General features: G+C 41.6%; 1 protein-coding gene across 2 annotated transcripts in view; it reads left to right on the top strand.

Moving 5' to 3' along the window:
• Nucleotides 1-497: 497 nt before the first annotated feature.
• celf2 (cugbp, Elav-like family member 2) overlaps nt 498-20,115 on the top strand; it is a 146,580-nt gene continuing 126,962 nt past the window's right edge. The window contains exon 1 of one of the 2 annotated variants that reach the window (XM_057324600.1): nt 498-669. In XM_057324600.1, coding sequence (XP_057180583.1) covers nt 617-669 — 53 coding nt within the window. In that variant the 5' untranslated portion in view covers nt 498-616. The remainder of the gene's footprint in view (nt 670-20,115) is intronic. The other variant, XM_057324610.1, reaches the window with a different exon arrangement.

Below are 20,115 nucleotides of genomic sequence, written 5' to 3'. Positions count from 1 at the left end.
AAGCGGTGGTGTGCGATGTCAGACTCAACAAGCGGATTGCCTTGTTTATATAAGTGACTGACTGAGTACGGTTTTTACTTACGAAGTTAGATCTTCACTAATAGATCAAGGCATGCTGTCATACTTTTATTGAGGAAACGGGTCCACTAGGGGCACTGAAAGTCAATGTGTGTTCAATTATTATTTTATGTAATATTTCATATAATTGTAATGTTATATATATTTTTATAAGATATGTATACTGTGTGTGAGTTTGGATGCATAGGCCTGTTTATTGTGAATAGGCTACTTTAATTTCGTTGGCACATTAATCATAAGACTTAACATAACTAGTATATAATAATGTAACGATTGCCTTTCTTTAGCTGAATATAATGTAAGATTTACGGATGTGAAAAGGTTAGACATTATAATATTCGGGACCGTACAGAGAGATGAGGCAGAGAGAGAGAGGGAGAGCTCAAGTGATTGTAAGGGGCGGAGGAAAAAGAGACTGTTTTCAGCGCTATCACACTCAGAGCAGTGCAGAGAGACAGTCGGAGTAACAACGCTCACTCACTCACTCCTATCAACCGCTTTCTGTCCGAACAAAGCCCAAGCTGCCCGAGCCTCAACCATGGTCTCTATAATCTCAGACCTGGACCCCCTCAAGAGCTGGAACGTGTTAAGGTAAGACCCGAGTCACCCGACCCGAACATGCATGCGGAGAGCGCCGAGTGTGTCTCCATCTATCCGCGCTGAGGACGCGCTTTTGTAGCGCTCCGCTCGACATTACGCACTCCGCGCATCGTTGCCAGTGTGTGCTATTTCGCTTTGAAAAGTGTGTGCGGGACTTGTTTTCTTGAGTTCTCACTTACTGTCATGTGTCTGACGCACGGGGTGTCTTATTAACCCTTCGAGGGATCCCAAACCCTCCCCCAAATACATCGGGAACTGTTGAAGCACAGAAGTAAACGGGTCCGGTATGAGGAGGATTATCGGACCGGGCGCGTCTCGTCTCATCTGTGATGCGGGATGATGGTGCTGATGCTGAGAAGCTGCAGCGCGCATCGTTGCCAGTTTTATTTAGAAACAACACGAAAGTTCATTTTTACGCGTGAAATCAATCGACTTTAGGTTCTTTTAAACCTTTCTAGGATTCTGCTATGGCACAGTGTTGCGCATATCCAGCTGTTACGCAAAGAAATGTGCGTATTTGAAGTTGGTTTGATCGTCTTTTTTCTTTCCTTTATTTTTAGATAAACAGCTTCTTTATCGTTTGGACAGTTTTTACTTTTTCTTGCTAGACAGCTTATTGGGGACATCTAAAATCTTCTATTGGGCTTCATAGAGAAGGTTCTTTCTGTCAAATGTCTAAAATATTAGCCAATGTACTTTTGAGACAACGCCATTTGTGAAATGTCAGTTCTCTGTCAGTTTTAGGAGGAAGTATAGAAGGGCAACAGAAACCACAAAGCCTGTCATGATGTATCATAGTTCCGCTTTAGTTCTCGGAAGCTTGCACACATTTACAACAACATATGACCCCCAAATAGAGAAACATTTAAGCGAAACAATTTCTCTCGAATTAATAACGAAAGATGCATTTTACATTATATTGTATTATGTGTAAGCGTTATTTAAAGCTTTAAAAAGTTATTGACCTTTTAATGCCACTTTATGTTCCTATGCACATCATTTTTGAATGGCTTATAAATGAGGGTATGAAGTGTACTATAAATACTTTGGATCCACAGATATAGTTCAGGATTCTGGGTTGTTGTAAATTGGGGCACCACTGTATTCCTCACTGAATTATGAAAATAGATCAAGGGTATAAAGATGACATGCTGTGCACTCTTGAAATAAGTGTTATTTTGGTCAATTATTTATTCCGGTAAGCAGGTCACAGCTCAGGATGCACCGAAATGTGCGCACACACACACACATGCATAAATATGTACTAGCAAAAATTCATTTCACCCCTGATACACTTTAGGTCCCTTGAATATTTGACAAAAAAGCGCAAATGATACGCACTAGAACACACACACTAACATGCGTACGGTCCAGTTTTTCACCTTAGCCAGTTCCGTCACAGGCTACTGCTGCATTTAAGTAGACGTTTCCCGATCAATATGGCACTATTAGTCCGTATGTTCCGTTTCTTACTCTTCGACTGACAATCACAATTTCACCCCAGAGCCGACCAGGGCATAATCTTATGTTCGGAGAGAAAGATGGCTGAGGGGGGAGGACGCGTGATGGATCACCATTTGTCTTCCTCTTCTTTATTAGTGTAGAGGCTCAGGTGCCAGACCATCTCAATAAAGACCAGCTTAGGATCAGCTGCCCTGTCGTCCCTTTTCTTCTTCCTTTACCTTGTCCTGTACCTCTACATTTTCCTTTTCTCTCTTTTTCTTACTTTTGCTTCACTCCCTCCTTCCTTCCCTCCATTCTTTCAGTCTTTTTTCATTCGTGGCCCCGGGGCTCTCGGTGGCATTCTTTACAGCCTAATGAAGCCACCCGACGACCCAGAACACTGTTGTCTAATGAGCACACACTTGTGTGTGCATGTTTGCGCAGCATCCGATTAACTTTCTCATTATCTCTCCTTTGGTTCAAACTCCTTTTTTTCTGTCGTCCTTTATTTGAGTAAGGACCGGAGAAAACCGAGATGGAGCTAAAATTGGATCCAGAAATAAACAGCGGCTTTGCTATCTATTAAGTTGATCTTTCCGGACGCGAAGCTGACGTGCCGCGGAAACAAACACTCCAAACAAATACATCTGCATAACCTTTTTCTTTTCTTGCATGTTTGTATCGAATTAACACCTTTGAATGTCTCAGCTTGCAAAAATGCCTGCATGCGTAGTTAAAATACATCATCGTGGATTGCATCCGAAAATGAAGGATTGTAAGAATAGTGCAAGTTTGTTATGATCCATGCAGTGGAATCTATCTATTATCTGTCTGTCTGTCCGTCCGTCCGTCCGTCCGTCCGTCCGTCCGTCCGTCCGTCCGTCCGTCCATCCATCCATCCATCCATCCATCCATCTCCCTCTCTCTCTCTCTCTCTCTCTCTCTCTCTCTCCCTCCCTCACCCATCCTCCATCTCTCTCTCTCGCTCTCTCTCTCGTCTCTCTCTCTCACTCTCTTTCGTCCTCCCCCATCACCTCCTCTCTCTCTTCTCTTTCTCTCTCTCCATCCATCTCATCCTATCCATCTCTCTCTCTCCATCCATCCATTCCCTCTCTCTCTCTCTCTCTCTCTCTCTCTCTCTCTCTCTTCTCATCCTTCTATCATCTCTCTCTCTCTCTCTCTCTCTCTCTCTCTCCTCTTCCTCTCTCTCTCTCTCTCTCCTCTCTCCTCATCCATCCTCCATCTCCACTCCATCTCTCTCTCTCTCTCTCTCTCTCTCTCTCTCTCTCTCTCCATCCATCCTCTCTCTCCTCTCCTCCCCCTCATCCCTCTCTTCTCTCTCTCTCTCTCTCTCTCTCTCTCCCCATCCATCTCTCTCTCTCTCTCTCTCTCTCTCTCTCTCTCCATCATCATCCATCCAATCTCCATCCTCTCTCTCTCCTCTCTCTCTCTCTCTCCCTCTCCATCCTCGCTCTTCTCTCTCTCTCGCCATCCATCCACTCCACATCCATCCATCTCTCTCTCTCTCTGCTCTCCTCTCCTCTCGCTCTCTCCCTCCCTCCCTCCAATCCATCCATCCATTCCATCCACCATCCATCCATCCATCCATCCATCGATCCATCCATCCCTCTCCTCTCTCTCTCTCTCGATCTCTCTCCTCTCTCCCATCAGTCCCTTCTCTCTCTCTTCTCTCTCTCTCTCTCTCTTCGCCATCCATCATCCATCCCTCTCTCTCTCTCTCTCTCTCTCTCTCTCTCTCTACATTCATAAATGTATTGTTTAAAATTGTTGATCGAGGTCACCTCCCCACCTCCCTCCTTTTTCCTTTCCCGAACTTTTGAGCGAGCGACTTAAACAAGAAACCGAGAGATGCAGCAACTTCTGTCAATGCAAAAATACCATGGAACTCATGTCCGCCCACACAGACACACACAATGAGTCATGAGCACATGCATAATGTTCTAACACACACACACACACACGCATACAAGAACACAACAGTCTCTGTCACACAGACGCGTGCACGCCGCGCGCTTCGGAAGGCAGGTTGAGTCGGTAATGAGAGGCAGCATGCTTATTAATACCACTTGATTACATTGAAAATTACTTTAAATAACAATGACAAGTTGTTGCCTTTATTGAATTAGCCGAAAGGCAGGCGGGGGAGATGATTTGATTAGAGGCATATTTAAACACGAGATTCGGTATTTTCACGCCCAATGGCGAGTAAACTTCTCTTCCTATTTGACATCCTTACATCTGTCCGTCTCTCTCTCGTTTGGACCGAAATAGAAATCAAGTCATTTCGGAGTGGCGCTGGAGAGGCAATGGAGTGGCAAGCATCGGTCCTTAGCAGCGGGTGACCTCTGACCTTTGCAGTGTTGGTTTTAATGAACGCTGTTAGCGGCAACGGCTCTGAGAGTGTGTTTAAGCGTCTGCCCAGGACGCATCCGTAATTATCTGGCTGAGTGGCTTTTCTGTGTGTGTGTGTGTGTGTGTGTGTGTGTGTCTGTGTGGGCGGCTCATGCCGTTAGCCTCTCCCTGATCCCCGGCATTAGCGGCTGTCTGCAGACAGTGGCGCACAGACGGGCAACGCAGATGAACGGCATTCAGCGCTGATCTCTGCACCTGTACCAGCCTCACACGCTCATGCTGCTTGTGCCTGTCACTCCTGCTGTGCAGTTCTGGGCACAGAGTGACAACGAAAAGGACGAGAACATTAACCGCGTGATTTAAGCTAGTACTTGAGCGCATGAGCGTTTCCACCTCTGTCTATATCGCGAGTGGCGATTCCATATGAATTCCTATGATGTGAATCATCTAAAAATGCCAATCATTCCAAAAAAGCGATACTGAAGCTCCTCCCCCAAAACCTAACCATCACTGGTGCGAAAGCGCGTCTTACATACGAACGAGATTGTATACATTCATATGAATTAGCCAGCTTGTTAATAGTTGATCTGTATATTCAGTGTATTTCTGCTTTTGGTGTGGCTTTATTAACATTCATAGATAACAAGATCAAAAATGTGTTCCTGTGATTGCACATGTAGTTTTCGGGTTGGTTAGACGTGTACTCTGGTCCTGTGAAAGCTCGGGGTAATGAGGAAGAGATGTGGCAGTGCCGAGCTAGAGTGAAGACAACATTTGACAAGTGTGTGTGTTCGATTCACTGCTCTCCACAAGCGCTCTGTATTATTGGCTGGAGTCAGCGTGGCGATGCTCTGCCCTCCGTCGTCTAGTCAGTGTACCCATTATACTGCGGGTATGTGCGCGAGACCAATATTGTTCCTCCGGCTGACATTTTCAAAGCTACGTGAGTTACCCAGATGGGTCCGCACCCCTCGAAGACGAACCCCCACCTCTCCCACACACACTCTACCTAGAGAACGTAATTACAATTATCAGCTCACCCATCACAATTACAGCAGAGGGAGAGAGAGGTGCAGGGAAATGAAGGCAGACAGAACACTAGACAATAGGAAAAATTAGACAGCGAGAGATAAAGGTGCAGAAGAGACGGAGAGGGAGAGCATCGCACCGCTTTGTTTATGGGCCTGCTGGTGTACTTCCTGTGCCCCAAAATAACACGGTTTCAAAAAGCCACGACACGCACACTGTCGCTACGCAGTCTTTTCTGTAAACGAAATTCGATTTCTTAATTAATATCTCAGTTGTTTTCCTTAGAAAGCAATGGGATTAAATGGAGACTGGTTTGTCTTGATGACATCTTAACACAATAACACTTCTCTTCACATTTTTCCTGATGTTTGCTATCCTCATTAGTTTGATATATAGTTGTACTGTATGTCAAAAGATTGTATTTTCTATAAGGCATTTTTTGGAGAAACGTTTAACACAAATAAGTAAGAACGTCATGAAGGCAAAGCCTAAAATTACCCTCAGGATTATGCTCTCGTGTTCCTGTTATTGGACATGGCGTGTTTGTGCGAAAGATAGAAACTGGGATTTTTTTGGCCGGTTGAAGCAATCGGGAAATGGTCACAGGATTTTAATGAGAACGTGTGAGTGCTGCATTGTTTAAGCCGTAGGAGAGCACAGAGCTCTGGACAGAGGCTCTTTTCAGGCCTCGCTGAATGACCGTGATTAAAAGCGAGTGTCTGGCTGTCTGAGAGACTATTGTAATATCTCTCTCGTTCTCTGTCTCGCTCTCTCATTTTGTGCATGTAGGCAGTTTTCTACGATAAGGTTGAAATCCAGAGAGGCATATCAGTGCTGGTTTCCTCCTACGCTAGTTCTGAGAGGAGAATGTGCTGCAGCTATGTTTGAGGAGTGCACTTCAGGAACCATTCATAGAGCTTTTACACTTACACACACACACACACACACACACAAACCCACGCACAGATTTTTAACCCCGTAACTTGCACGCGGATGTTTCACTTTGCTGTCAAAAGTAGCACCCGCTGTCTCTGCACAAATGTAGAAACCCGCTCACTTTTAACTAGCTGGCTAAATGAGCCTGTAACATGAGAGCGTTATTATATAAAGCTAATTCTGAACGCGCGCCATCTTGATGCCTAAAAAACCTAACTTAAATAACATTTGTATTGTTTTTATATTACTACATAATTGATATCGACGGTTTCAGCAGCAACAACATAAACAAAGTTATGTGGCCCAATTTTAACTTGCACTACTGCAAAGAATCAATAACTGTTAAATAGTGTTAATGTCATTTAATACAATTAAGTAAGGGTAATGTACAGGCAGCCGGTTGTTATCACAGGAATAAGCCCCGACAGTGTGATCAGGACCCGACGCAATGCGGAGCCGCTTATTACACGGCTACTTGCCACATGAGAAAAAACTGGACATGAAATGTGAATTTAAAATATTTTATTAGCTCATTTTAACCGAATGCAGACCTAAAAAAAAGCTGTTTACTTTTGGTTTTAAGGTAAAAAACGATGTTCAAATGTCACAAACAGGCAATTTGGTTTAATCATTTGTAAATATAATGTCATATATGTTATTAAACATTATTTTAAAAAAACCTGTCAGAATGATTTGCTGCATCTGGGTTACCATGTGTTATTAGTTTTGAGAGGTTGTTATGTAAGGGATAATGTACAGGCAGCCGGTTGTTATTGCAGAAATAAGCTCCGACAGTGTGATCAGCCCCGACGCGAAGCGGAGGGTCTTGTATCACACTGAAGGGGCTTATTTCGTGACAACAGCCGGCTGCTTGTACATTATCCCGCTTATTATACGGCTACTTGCCACATGAGAAAAAAACTGGACATAAAATATTTTATTAGCTCATTTTTACCGAATACAGACCTTCCGCGAGGAAAAGCCATTTAGTTTCAGTTTTAAAATAAGAAACGACGTTCAGACGTCAGGAACAGGCAAATTGGTTTAATCGTTTGTAAATACAATGTCAAGTATGTTATTAAAAGACATATTTATAATACATTTTTGTGTAATATTAAACTGCCCCTCTCAAAATGATTTGCAGCATCCGGGTTACAGGGTGTTATTAGTTTTGAGCGGTTGTTATTTGAAAATAACAACCCTTGGAATGTCGCTACTGGCCAATCAGAATCAAGCATTCAAATGAGCCGTGGAATAGCGAACCTGCAAATGTCGCGACTGGCCAATCAGAATCAAGCATTCCAACGAGCCGTGTAATAATAAACAATAAAATAATATTATAAATTAATATAAATTCAATATAAAATAAATTATTGTATTATAACCAAACACAGACCAAAAGTTAACTTCGTCTGATGAAATGTCTATGAAAAAAGACTTTTTTTAAAGAGATTTTTATATTGACTTAAATGATTTGTATTCTTGAGGAGGTCTCTGAAAAAGGTTCTATGGTAATGCTTATGGTACCTGTTTTTTTGTGTGTGTAAAGTTTCACGATTCACATGCAATATTTATAGTTTGAAGTCCCACCATAACCCTCATGGTAACCAGCAAACCAGCTACCAGCAAATGCAAATTTTGCAGTTTTACAAAAGCAAGGTTTTTTCAAAATTTTGCTAATTTGGGAAATTTTAACTACAACTAATGAAACACTTACAAGCTTGTGTTATGTACACATGTAAGCAAGCTGACACTGCTCAACCCAGAACTCTATATTTCAATGAAATGTGTTGGTTTTTATTCCTGTGTTGCATCTGGGGCAACTGAATATTACATTATAAATGTGTACAGGGAAAATATGATACTCGTGGCTGTCTATGAACACAACATGTTTTTTTATATTTGTGTGAGTGTGTTGCTTTATAAAATTTTCTGTTAACAGTAGAGCGGGATTATTGTCAAACTGCTTGGATTCTGCAGCCTCATGCATATTAACAGAGAAACGCTCCTCATGTTCGCACACTCCTTTTTTTATTCAAAAGAATCGAGTGTCTTTCCAGATGCTGCGCTTTGGGAGAGAGAGTCCCACTCATAGGAGGAAACAATCTCTCTTTTTTTCGCTCTCTCTCCCTTTCTCTCGACCACATGCTGATATCATTTGTTATGATTTTACGCCACAGTTTAAAGGGGTTTGGGGGAAGAAGGCGACCTCTCTCTCTTTTACTGTCACACGCACAAACACACACGGGTCAGGCCAAATAAAGTGACGAATCAAATTGGAATTAATAGACAGGACACTTCTACTACTTTCGTCACGAGAGACAAAGAATATATTGATGTAACTTCGGTAATCTTGGATGGCCCGCCCCTATAAAGGGGGGAGGGAGCATCATGAGGTTATGAGGCAGTAAAATTCATGAGCCTTTTCACTAAAAGGGCGAAAAAAATTGCCATCAGAAGGGCCAAATATATCACACGAAGGCGGTCGAATTGTATTTACACGGGAATCACAGTCTCTGGGGCTTAAATGTGCCAATTGTAGTACGGTTACATTTGCCTCTCCAAAGCGAATTCACTCTGCATAGAAATGCTTCTGAGCTGCATATATTGAGCATTGTAAATTAACAGATTAAAAGTCATGGGAAACAATATCTCACACACTCGGATAGCAGTTGTTCCCTTTGCACGGTCAACTGTGATGTTAAGTGAGAGTTTAACTTACTGTAACAACTTAAAATCAAGATTTTTGGTGCGCCGGTTACTGTCACATGTCATGTGTTCTTTAATGCATTACCGTCATAAATATCACTGTAAGTTGTTGCTTTTCCTAAAGTATTTTAGGACTCTCTTACAGCTAAGATCTAATACTTCCACTGTTGTCTTTCTTCCTTTCTGTCCTCTTTCATCCATCGTTGTTTTGCCTCGCTGAGTGTTTGCCAGCTGTCTTATCCCTTCTCCCCAGCTGTTTGTGTGTGTGTGTGTACATCTTTACATTAGCTAGCATTAACAAAGGGAGTTCTTGACTTCAACTGTGTCGTGTTGATAGTTCTTGCATCATTTATTCATCCTAATGTCATTCAAAACCTGTATATGACTTTCTTTGAATACGCACGCTATTAACGTCTCAGTGGTTTAGCGTCTATGGAAGTCAATGGGGGCCAGTGTTGTTTGCTTACCGACATTTTTCAAAATATCTTCTTTTGTGTTCTGCAGAAGAAAGTCGTATAGGTGTGGAATGACAAGAGAGCTTGTAATGATGCAGCTAAATGATGACAGAATTTTCGTTTTCGGCTGAACTATCCCTTTAATCGTAGTTGTAGCGGTCTGTCTGCACCGTGTCTTATGTTTTTACTCACTGTCAAGAGAAAGGCAGGCCTTATGCTCGTAAAAGAGATCACACACACACATCCCGGCATGGCCCAGTGAGTGTCGGTCCCTGGGGATTAAGTCCAACATGTGGTCCAGAGCAAGAGGGCAACTGTGTGAGTGTGTGTTCTCCTCTGTGAGGGTCTTTTTGCATAGGTTTACCACATATGAGAGTAGATTGCGTATTAACAGTAATGGTTTTAATGTATTTTCACTTTCTGGTTGTTAGTAAGAGTTCAGTGAAAGTCGGAAGCGTGCGCATGTGTGCGTGCAGGAGGGCCGCAGTGTTTTTCCAGCTGTGCAGAGCTCAGGTTGTTGGACGGTTAAGTGGAGCTTTCGTTGTGATTAACGTCAGGTGACTGAGCCCAGGCTGTGTGCGTGTGATATTTTTTAACTTTCCCTTTCTCTGCTCTCGCAGGAAGACAAGAACGTCTGTTTCCTGTCGTCTCCGAGCGCTAATGAGCACACTGTGCACGCATGCATACACGCGCAGCTGGAGTCTAGGCAACACCCTGCAATATTTTTACTCTTATCATTTTTGTCTTCTCTCTTTGGTGCTTTTCTCTGTCTTTGATATATTTCCTTTGTGCGTTTCCGTGGTTATGCTGGCTTAATGTCGTACCGATGTGACTGTTTCAGCCATGCTAATCAACGAAACTTTGACTAAACATTTGTTTTTCTTCTCACTTTTTCTGCTCTCCAGCCATTGTATAAAGGGCTCAGCATAGTCCAGGCGAATTGCGCTTTCATTCTGCGTTTTGGGGTAAAACGAAGCTCGAAAACGTTGATAGACGGTATAGTGTTTTCGAACAATCCAACAACCCTTTGTTTCTGGAGGCGGGGTTTACATGATGTATCCAAATAGCCTCTGTGCACGTGGCCACACAAACAACACACCCACCTATTACGTAATGGCCATGGACCAATGGTGGCTCGAGGGTGTTTACCGGCCAACACGAACTTTCCCGGAGAGTTCTGTTTGGTTTGGTGCTGCGAACTAGTGAAACGAATTGTCGTTTGGACCAGATTTTGTTCGAAATCAGGTCACAGACGGTCGTTTTTCGATTTCGAATGTAGTATGCAGAGCCCTTAACCGTGAACAATCTGATGCATATTGCACGCAACTGCGACTAGCTCTGACTGGCTTAATGCGATTTCTGGGTGTTGGGTGCACAGGTCGAGCACTTCAAAAGGGAAAACTGTGTTTGCGAATCTTTAAAAGACGTTCAAGAATTTTGTCTTTCGATAGGCCTGAGTAGACAATATATTCCTCAGCACACTCATGTTATTCCGCTTGTTTTTTATTGCCGATTTCAAAACTTCCTGTCCCCAAATCTCTTGTAAAACAAGTCAGGATTCCTTCAGGGTTGTTATTGCATTTAAAACTGCAGTCTGTTCATTTGTTTTTGGTTAAAAACGAACAAAAATCAAGTACATAAAACATCAGTGTTCAAAACCATCTCCTTATCGTTCCCCAATTCACAATGGTAAGCTTACAATAGTGACGTATAATTCGAGCTGTCAGGTATCATTTTGTGCTGAATGTTAGTTTGAATCATTTGATTTCAACCGAGCGCCAACCGTCCGGTCTCTCTCGTGACACCAACACGGAAGTGACTTAAACTGCAATTCATTGACTGGCCGCTAGAGACTGGCTCCAAAAGAGAGCAGAATCTCATTGAGCCCCAACTTTATAGCAGAAAAATGATGTTTACAGCCTGGTACAAAAATTGATTTTAGTCTATATAGCAAATTTTGCCCTTCATGATAACTGTGAGGGGGGTGAATGTTTTATAACTCATCTATTTAAATTATATTGAGCCTTAAAATTCTGCATAATTAAGGGCGTGGTCACTTAAGTGACAGGCAGAGCCATTGAGAGAGAGAGACGCGTCAACTCCGTTGACTCCAATAGAACAGTTTTTTCACAGCAAAGGCGGTTCATGGAGGCTCTCAATAGTTCCCGGACGTTACTAGTAACGCAGGGAGATGCAACTAAACAGACCAACTGAGGTAAACTTCTAAACCCATTTAAAGACGAAAGCCATTTAATGAATAAAAAAATGAAAGAAATAAAGCATTTAAAGAGAAAAAGTAACTTCCTGGAACTATGTGAAGGCTCCATGAATCACGTGACACGGGCTCTCAATAGTTCCCAGAAGTTACTAGTTACGCATGGAACTGCGACTAAACAGACCAACTGAGGTAAACTTTTAACCCATTTAAAGACGAAAGCCATTTAATCAATAAAAAAATGAAAGAAATAAAGCAATTAAAGAGAAAAAGTAACTTCCTGGAACTATCTGAAGGCTCCATGAATCACGTGACGCTCCAGCGTTTTGGACTTCCGTTGGCAGAACTCTCTCTCTCAATGGCTATAGTGACAGGTGGTTTCAGCAACCATGCACCTCAGCTCCACCCACGTCCCGCCTTTTTACCCATTTTTGGGAGCGACATGCAGCGCCGCGCTGCCAAGATGGAGACGACCGGCTCCGCCCACTTTAGGCTTCAAAATAGAGCTGAAGATCTTTGCCCTGACCCGACGTGACCCGACGGTTTCGGTCGGGTTCGGGCTTAATTTCGATCATTTTACACGGGCTCGGGCCGGGCTCGGGCTTGCGCGGTAAATGAGCGGTCATGTGATGCTTTCCGATTAGCGCGAGAAAGATGCGAAAATGGATGCTGAGGAGGTTAAACGGAGGCTTGCCTCTGGCGATTACGTTTTGGTTGCACCAGCAACTAAAGCAAAGTCTGAGGTGAGGAAAAGTTTTGACCATGTGCATAATGAGAATAATGAGCCAGTGGGATATGTGAGATGTTACGATGTTACAGAGGACTTATTTTATTTCTTTGTTCCAACTTCCAAGTGGCCTATAGCCTACGTTAGTCATTAATAAATTATGTTAAAACATGTATAAATGACGCATTCTTGACAAAAGCTGTGTGCGTGCGCACATTTGAATAGCCTAATGTCCGGCTGTAAACGGGTTCGGGCTTTTTCAAAATGTACTTGTCGGGCTCGGACCCGGTCGGGTCTAATTTTAAAGGCCCGATTACAGCTCTACTTCAAAATTGCTCTTCACAAACCTACGTGTGACATCACAGACAATACGTCCATGTTTTATACAGTCTATGACTTCAACCCACCTATGGAAAATAGTTTTGCAAGTAACCTGCAATTTTATGTTTTAAACAGAGATGGCGACAAAAATGACATATGGCAGTTTTAAAAACAACATGTAACACAATTTGGGGGTCTCAGACAAGTTTCTACATGTTTATAAATTTCAACTCGCATCAACATTTAGAAATGTGACACTCGTGACGCTAGGCACTGAGACACAGTGAGCTATGATGCAACTGCCGAAGAGTCTCATAGTGGGAACAATAAAACTGTTTACCTTTTCACTTTCAGTTTTCTACAGTCAATTGTTTATACGACTTCACCGGCCCAGCCAAAGCATCAAACACACAGCATATTCAAGATGCCAAGTCAACATTCTGCCAGCGGTCTTGCCAAACCTCCGCTGATTCAATCATCTCTACAGTTGCCTTTGGCTCCCTCTCGGTGCTTCTGGTTAAGTGTGAGCACGTCCACGTTTGCCCACCCTCGTACCCCTATCACAGCATATTTACGCACAGCGAGCGCTCATCTTTGCTGTTAATGCCTTCCCAAACATCCCCATAAAAATTACGAGCAGAAACACATTACTGGCAGCGCGCCCCATGTCTGCGTTTATTAGCCTATCAGGCTGGGTTTATATCTGATCACGCCTTCGCTCTAATGAGATCTCTTTATAGCCAATCAGGAGCGCATCTCTTACGTAGCAATGGACTGATCAAATTTATGGTCAATAACCCGCCTTTTAACGATGATGAGATGTGGGCGAAATCGATTTTTATTCCTTTGCGATCCGTCCTTGGATGCGCGGAAATCTGCGCATGTTGTGGCCAGGTGCCCGTCTGAATGACGGTGTTTCTGGCACTCTCGGAAGGCTGACCTGCACGCCCAGAGCAAGGGCTCTTATCTGAGGCAGAGCGAGTGAGACGGCCCCAGGAGTCTGGACATTACTAGGCCTTCTCAGATCCTAATTATGGGGGGAAGGTGTGGAATGAGAGTGGAGGGCCGGCGAGGCAGCCAAACTCAGACCCCTCGAGTCCCATTACAATTACTGCTGAGAGACACACATTCGAGCGTATGGACATGCTCGTACACGCGCTCACACACGGCAATGAACGTACACAACCCTTTCGCCCTGGTGCGCTCACACACACCGAATCGAAGCACGTTTCTACGCTCTCATTCTCTCTCGTAATTGGAATAGTGTCGATGCCTGCTCCCTTCGGCCTTAACGGGACACGCTTCCGTTTTTTTCCGTAACCAGAGCCACGCACATACAATCTCTGTCTCTGTTTTCCACAAATCTCTAAGCGTCTATAAGAAAGACAGGTTTTGTTGTCATGACTGACAGGTTTTATATGTTATTGATGTGTGTGTGTCAGGGAGGTCTATAATACCCGCAGAAAGCTTTGTGTTAGCATGCCCATTAATCTCAATAGCAGGACGTGATATGAAATGTCAAGCGTGCTGATTGTCTTACGGCACAGTTACAAACAGTTGAGTAGCCACTGTCCTGAGCTGTGCCGCCGATGGATGCAGACAAGAAAAAATCGCCAAAGTACTATCAAAAGATACAATATAATATAATGTAGGACACGTCATTCCAAATCTGTATGACGCTCATTCTTCTGCAGAACACAAAAGAAGATATGTTGCTAGCGAAAATTAGCAATTCATAATTTAAAACAAAACATTTAAAATATATGTTACATTCTCTGCATAACTGCAAGGGGGCGCTATTTGTGGGGTTAGCATAAACTCTTATTCTACATTTATTATTATTGTTGTTGTTGTTAATAATAATGATAATAATTTTATTACTTATAATTATTAATAAATATGAATATAAAATAATGCTATTAATAATAATAATAATGTTTTGTTCTGTCAATGTGAAAATTACAGACACATTTTTACCGATATTTTGTTTTTAGTCGAATAATAACATTCAATACATCTTAAATATATAATATTTAATATATAACTTAAATAACAATACATCTAATAAAACATGTTGGGTAGATATACTGATGCTGTGCACTTGCTATGCATCGGCCAAGCATTCATGTCTTTGTCCATATATGTATGGCCTTTAAAACATTTTATGTAATCCAAATAATGGCACTTTACAAATAATGCTTTCGGTCTGGTTAGCCTACATCTAGATATGTCCTAACACACACGCACGCACGCACGCACGCACGCATGCACGCACAATCTCTTGTGTTCCAGAAGTAAGAGGAGGGGGAAAACAGATGGAACGCTAACCTTGGATGACATCACAACATGTCCAAACCTGCATGGCCACGAATAAATGACCTACACACAAATACACACATACATGCATAGACAAGATGACAATTCTCCTTTCTTGTGCACTGGTAATGACCCGATCTCCGGGTGACACGTTCACCTAAAAGAAGGCCGAGCGTGTACGAGAGACGGTGGGAGAGAGGCTGATGAAAGAGTTCGAGAGAATGAGAGAATGAAGGTCTTTGATGAAGCATGGCTTTATGTAATCATTCTCATGGATGACCTGTGTCGTGCTGGTTTCAGGGACAAAAACTGTAGAGCACTGCAGTGTGTGTGTGTTTCATGTTTTTTTTCTGTCATATCTATTTCTCATAATCAACATATGCATGCAAGTGCAACGAGCATGTGACTGCAGGGTTGTGGTAACCCATAGGAAAGAACATTCTTGTCTAGAAAGCAGCCAGATTGAATGCATAGCAAATGGCGACTTTTGATGAACCTTTTGGTTTTCAAACTATTTATTGGCAAAAAGGCTGTCAAACATTTCTCTCCACAAGACCAATTTTTCTGAGCTAAATAACCCGGTTTTTATATGCATTGACATCTATTTGAAAAAGAAGTCAGAATGGAAGATTTTAAAAGGTCTTTTTATTTTTAAGACGATATAGACGCGAATAATTTAAAAAAATTACAGTCAGATTAAAACGTCAAAACCTTACAAGGTTTCAGCTTCTAAACAGCTGGATTTGACACAAAACCCCGTATCTCCCTATGTGTGATTCCTTGACTCCCACATGTGTCAAAAAGTGTAAAATGCATGCATGCTCACATGTCCGCCAAGCTGCAGGGTACTGGCATTGCAATCTCTTCCTTGCCACACTGCTTTCATCTCTACGTTTGAAAGGAGAGAGAGGCCAAGCATCCAAGCATGCAGCCTATGGGGTGGCGTGTGTAAATGTGTCCTCATGTAAGGCCCAAAAGCACCCTCGTTAATTCCTGTGAAGCCGTCTGATTGGCCCGGCATCACTAAGTCGCATTAAGAACTGCATTTCCTCGCTTTTACTTAATGATGCTTTTCCAGCCAGTGCAATTAACCATGGCTCCTCGGGAGTGTGCGTGCATCTTTTAATATATGTTTGTGTGGGCCTGTTTGTGTGTTTAGGTGCTCTTAAGTGCAATGGAAAACTGGTTGGACTACAAAGTGCCTAAGCTTTAACAGAAAATTGCCCTGCGATGAGCGCGGCTCTTTAATAGGCCTCTAATGTCATATGTTTCTGCAACATTGGCGGAATATTTTCACCATTCACGGTTTCTGCTGTAAGTCGTTTAGTTATTTGATGGACATTTAATGATATGAATTGATTTAATATGACTCGTTATCTTTATGGATTAGTCAGTAGCCTATACAGTACTTCAAGAACTCTAATGACAGCTGTGAAGTTGGTTGGTAACATTGGCTAGACGAGGATGACCACAGTTTGTTCACTCATCATCTGATGCATTTTGCGAGTAAAAATACATATTACATCTATAGGCATGTGCGAGTGTGTTAAACCTGGGTATGCTTGTGTACACAGGGGCATAGTGTTTCTTTATAGGGTAACATCGCCAACTACTGGCCTGGCATGCGTAATACAGCGTTTTTACACGTTTTCATTTTGACAGTGTCATTGTGCGTACAGTATGTAATACTTTTGAAAAGCGTTTCCATCCTTAAGGTCTTTGCACATACAGTCTGAAATTTTCGTATGCGTTTTTTCGTATTTGCCTCTCGTTTGTACGGTGTCTCTGAATTGTTATAAAAGGCCACTCAAAATGCTTGCTACGGATGCGAAAACGCAGAAAATCGAACCCGGTCTGAATTTTTTTATGACGGACAAAAATATCGGAGGCAGTGTGTAAATGTGATTGACATAACGTGAGGTCGTATTTATTTTTTAACGTGTGGAAATTTCGGACTCAATGTGCAATGGGCTTTACTCCATCATTGTCATATCCTCAGTAAAAACGAACCATTGGGTTCGTTTAAGGCATTTAAGCAGTTACATTTAGCCAGATATATACAACCAAATTGTATATTCAACTTTTGTGGTTGGACACATTTCTATCATTTTGACAGGGTTTTTGATACAGCCAGACATAGAATTAAACTGTGATGGACACAGAATAAACACATAAAAGTCACTTTATTGTTTTTTTCCAGTTTATTATTGTGAAATATAAATGATTTTAGATAAACCTGCATCTAAACCTTATGTAAAAACTAGAACTGGTGGATTGTTGTAGGATGTCTGTTAAAGGGACAGTTCACCTAAAAATGAAAATGCTGCCATCATTTTCTCACCCTCATGTCATTTCAAACCTGTATGAATTTCTTTCTTCCACAGAACGCAAAAGAGGATATTTTGAAGAAAGTTGGTAACCGAACAGCACCGGAAACCCATTCGCTTCTATTATATGGACACAAAACCAATTCAAGTGAATGGGTGCTAACAACATTCTTCAGAATATCTTCTTTTGTGTTCTGCTTGACAAAGAAAGTCATACTGGTTTAAAATGACAAGAGGGTGAGTAAATGATGCTAGAATTTTCATTTTTAGGTGAACTATCCCTTTAATAAACATCCTACAACCATCATTATGGGTGAACCATTCCTTTAAACCATCCAATTTGTAAGTGAACCAGACTATTTGTCTGCTCACGTGAGAATGCACTCTCAGGCATATCAGTGGTGCAGTACACACAAAACTCCTATTGTGGCAGGCCGAGAATTCAGTGTCCTGTGATCGCACTCGCTCACAGACATTCTTTGTGAGACACATTCCAGCATGGTCTTGTGGACACTCTATATGTGCGTACATGTTATCCAACACATTGGACACACAGAAACGGATACACTCACTATAACACATGTTGACACAAATCACGTACTGCCCATGTGAATATGGTGTGCGGTGGTAAGTTGCAGAAGCAAGTGGTAACATTTGGTCTCAGGGTGGGCTCAGTTGACCTTTAAAGACACAGATGTCACAATCCATCCCCTCAATTTACTATTTAAATGTGTTCAGTGTCTAATGTGCCTTATGTGGAAACCTACACTGTTATGGATCTGTTGGACAACTAAACCATAATATTTAAAATGTTTATAATATAAACGTCTCCGGCTATACTGGTATAATACCATAGTACTGGTATAAGACTGAATGATTGCCATATTTACTGTATATACTTTCGTCAAATTTCGTCAAGGAGTGCAATGGTGCGAGTAGGGATGTCACAATATATCGGTATTGACAATAATCACACTATTAAAAACCATAATTATTATTGAACATCATGTTCATCATCATAGTACTGTATGCTAATATCATAAATAATTCAGCACCCCTTTAAAATTTTGCCTTCAGAAAATGGCCTTTCTTGTGTTGATTTTAACTGATCACATTATGCAAAAAAAATCAATAGACATCGTGATAAAAAAATTACCACAAAAAGAGAACCATCTGAAAACTATTACACTGCTCACTGTAAAAAATAGATTTTTTTTTACATTTTCCTGTAGTTTTGAAATACTGTAAAAAAAAAGTCAAATTACAGTAATCAACTGCAAAAGTTACAAATCGGGTCGGGACATTTTACTTTACAAAAATTATATTATGGTATTTTTCTGGCATCCCTGCTGCTAGAATACTTGTTTTTCCTATGGGACTTTTTGTAAAAAAATATTTTGCTAAAAAAATTTGTTTGTTATATTCTACAGAATTTTTAGAATGTACAAAAAACCTTAGCTGCCTAAACATGACCATTTCTTATGCGTATCTTGTTTAAAGTATACGCGTGAAGAAAATGGTTAAATATACTGTACACCATATCATATAATATGGTGGTGTCCTGTCCAAAAATAAACAATATGATAACACAGAGGTAGTTTTAGAACAGAAAGTACAGCATGTCAGCTAATGATCACTTCTGTTAACTTTCATTACAAGACAAGAGAATGTATGTTTAGGTGAAGGTTAAACAAGCCTGCTTACATATAAACACACCCTGATCATATATCTGAACGTGGAATAAACTCTCAGCCTGAAGCATTTTCAAGGATGTCCCTTAAACGCCCTATTAAACCGTCGCAAAGGAAAGTATGTTATTTCTGTAGGGAAAACTGTCTGCTTATAGGAGAAGGTCTTATCTATCGCCAGCAATATTATATAATACAATATAGTTGCTGCAATATTATTGTCAGAACGCTTGGTGTACAATAAACCTTAGTATTTACCGTTGTGTAGGGGAATTGTGTGTGTGTGTGGGGGTGAAACCAGGTTTAAACAAGTCCAGGGTAATTTATGAGTATGTCATGAGTTTAGGGCTTTAAAACTCTATCAGGGAGGAAAGCAGATAGCCACAACGCAGCTGGAGTTTAACACCACGGTAAATTTTCTCTGTCTGACACAATTCCTCCCTCCAGCCTCCCCTCAGAGAAATAGAGATTCTAAGAGAAAGGAAAAACAGAGGTGGGGTCACGTGATCATGAGGCATGTGACCGATACAATGATACAGTAGATGTGTTCAAGATGTGTGTGTGTGTGTGTGAGGGAATGTTTGTGTCTTCGTGTCTGTAATAGGAGATGGGGGACCTTTCTTTCCCCAATTTCCTAATTTGGTTGTCATAGCAATAACAAAAACACATGGCCGCTCATGCCCAGAGCAAAGTTTCGTCACTCCAGTCGACTTAATAACATCATTACTAAGACCATTACAGCCTTTTGGTGTTTGTGTATGTGTCTTTATGAGAATGAGAAACTAAAATGTTCACTTGATGTGGTGCGCAGAACACCGTTAACTCACTTGAACACGTTTTCACTGTTAAAACCTTACAGAGAATACTCTACACTGCAAGACAGGATATTCTTACTAAG

This window comes from Triplophysa rosa, linkage group LG24 (assembly GCF_024868665.1).
Source record: "Triplophysa rosa linkage group LG24, Trosa_1v2, whole genome shotgun sequence".
Taxonomy (NCBI): Eukaryota; Metazoa; Chordata; class Actinopteri; order Cypriniformes; family Nemacheilidae; genus Triplophysa; species Triplophysa rosa.
This window is presented reverse-complemented; position numbering and strand designations above follow the sequence as displayed.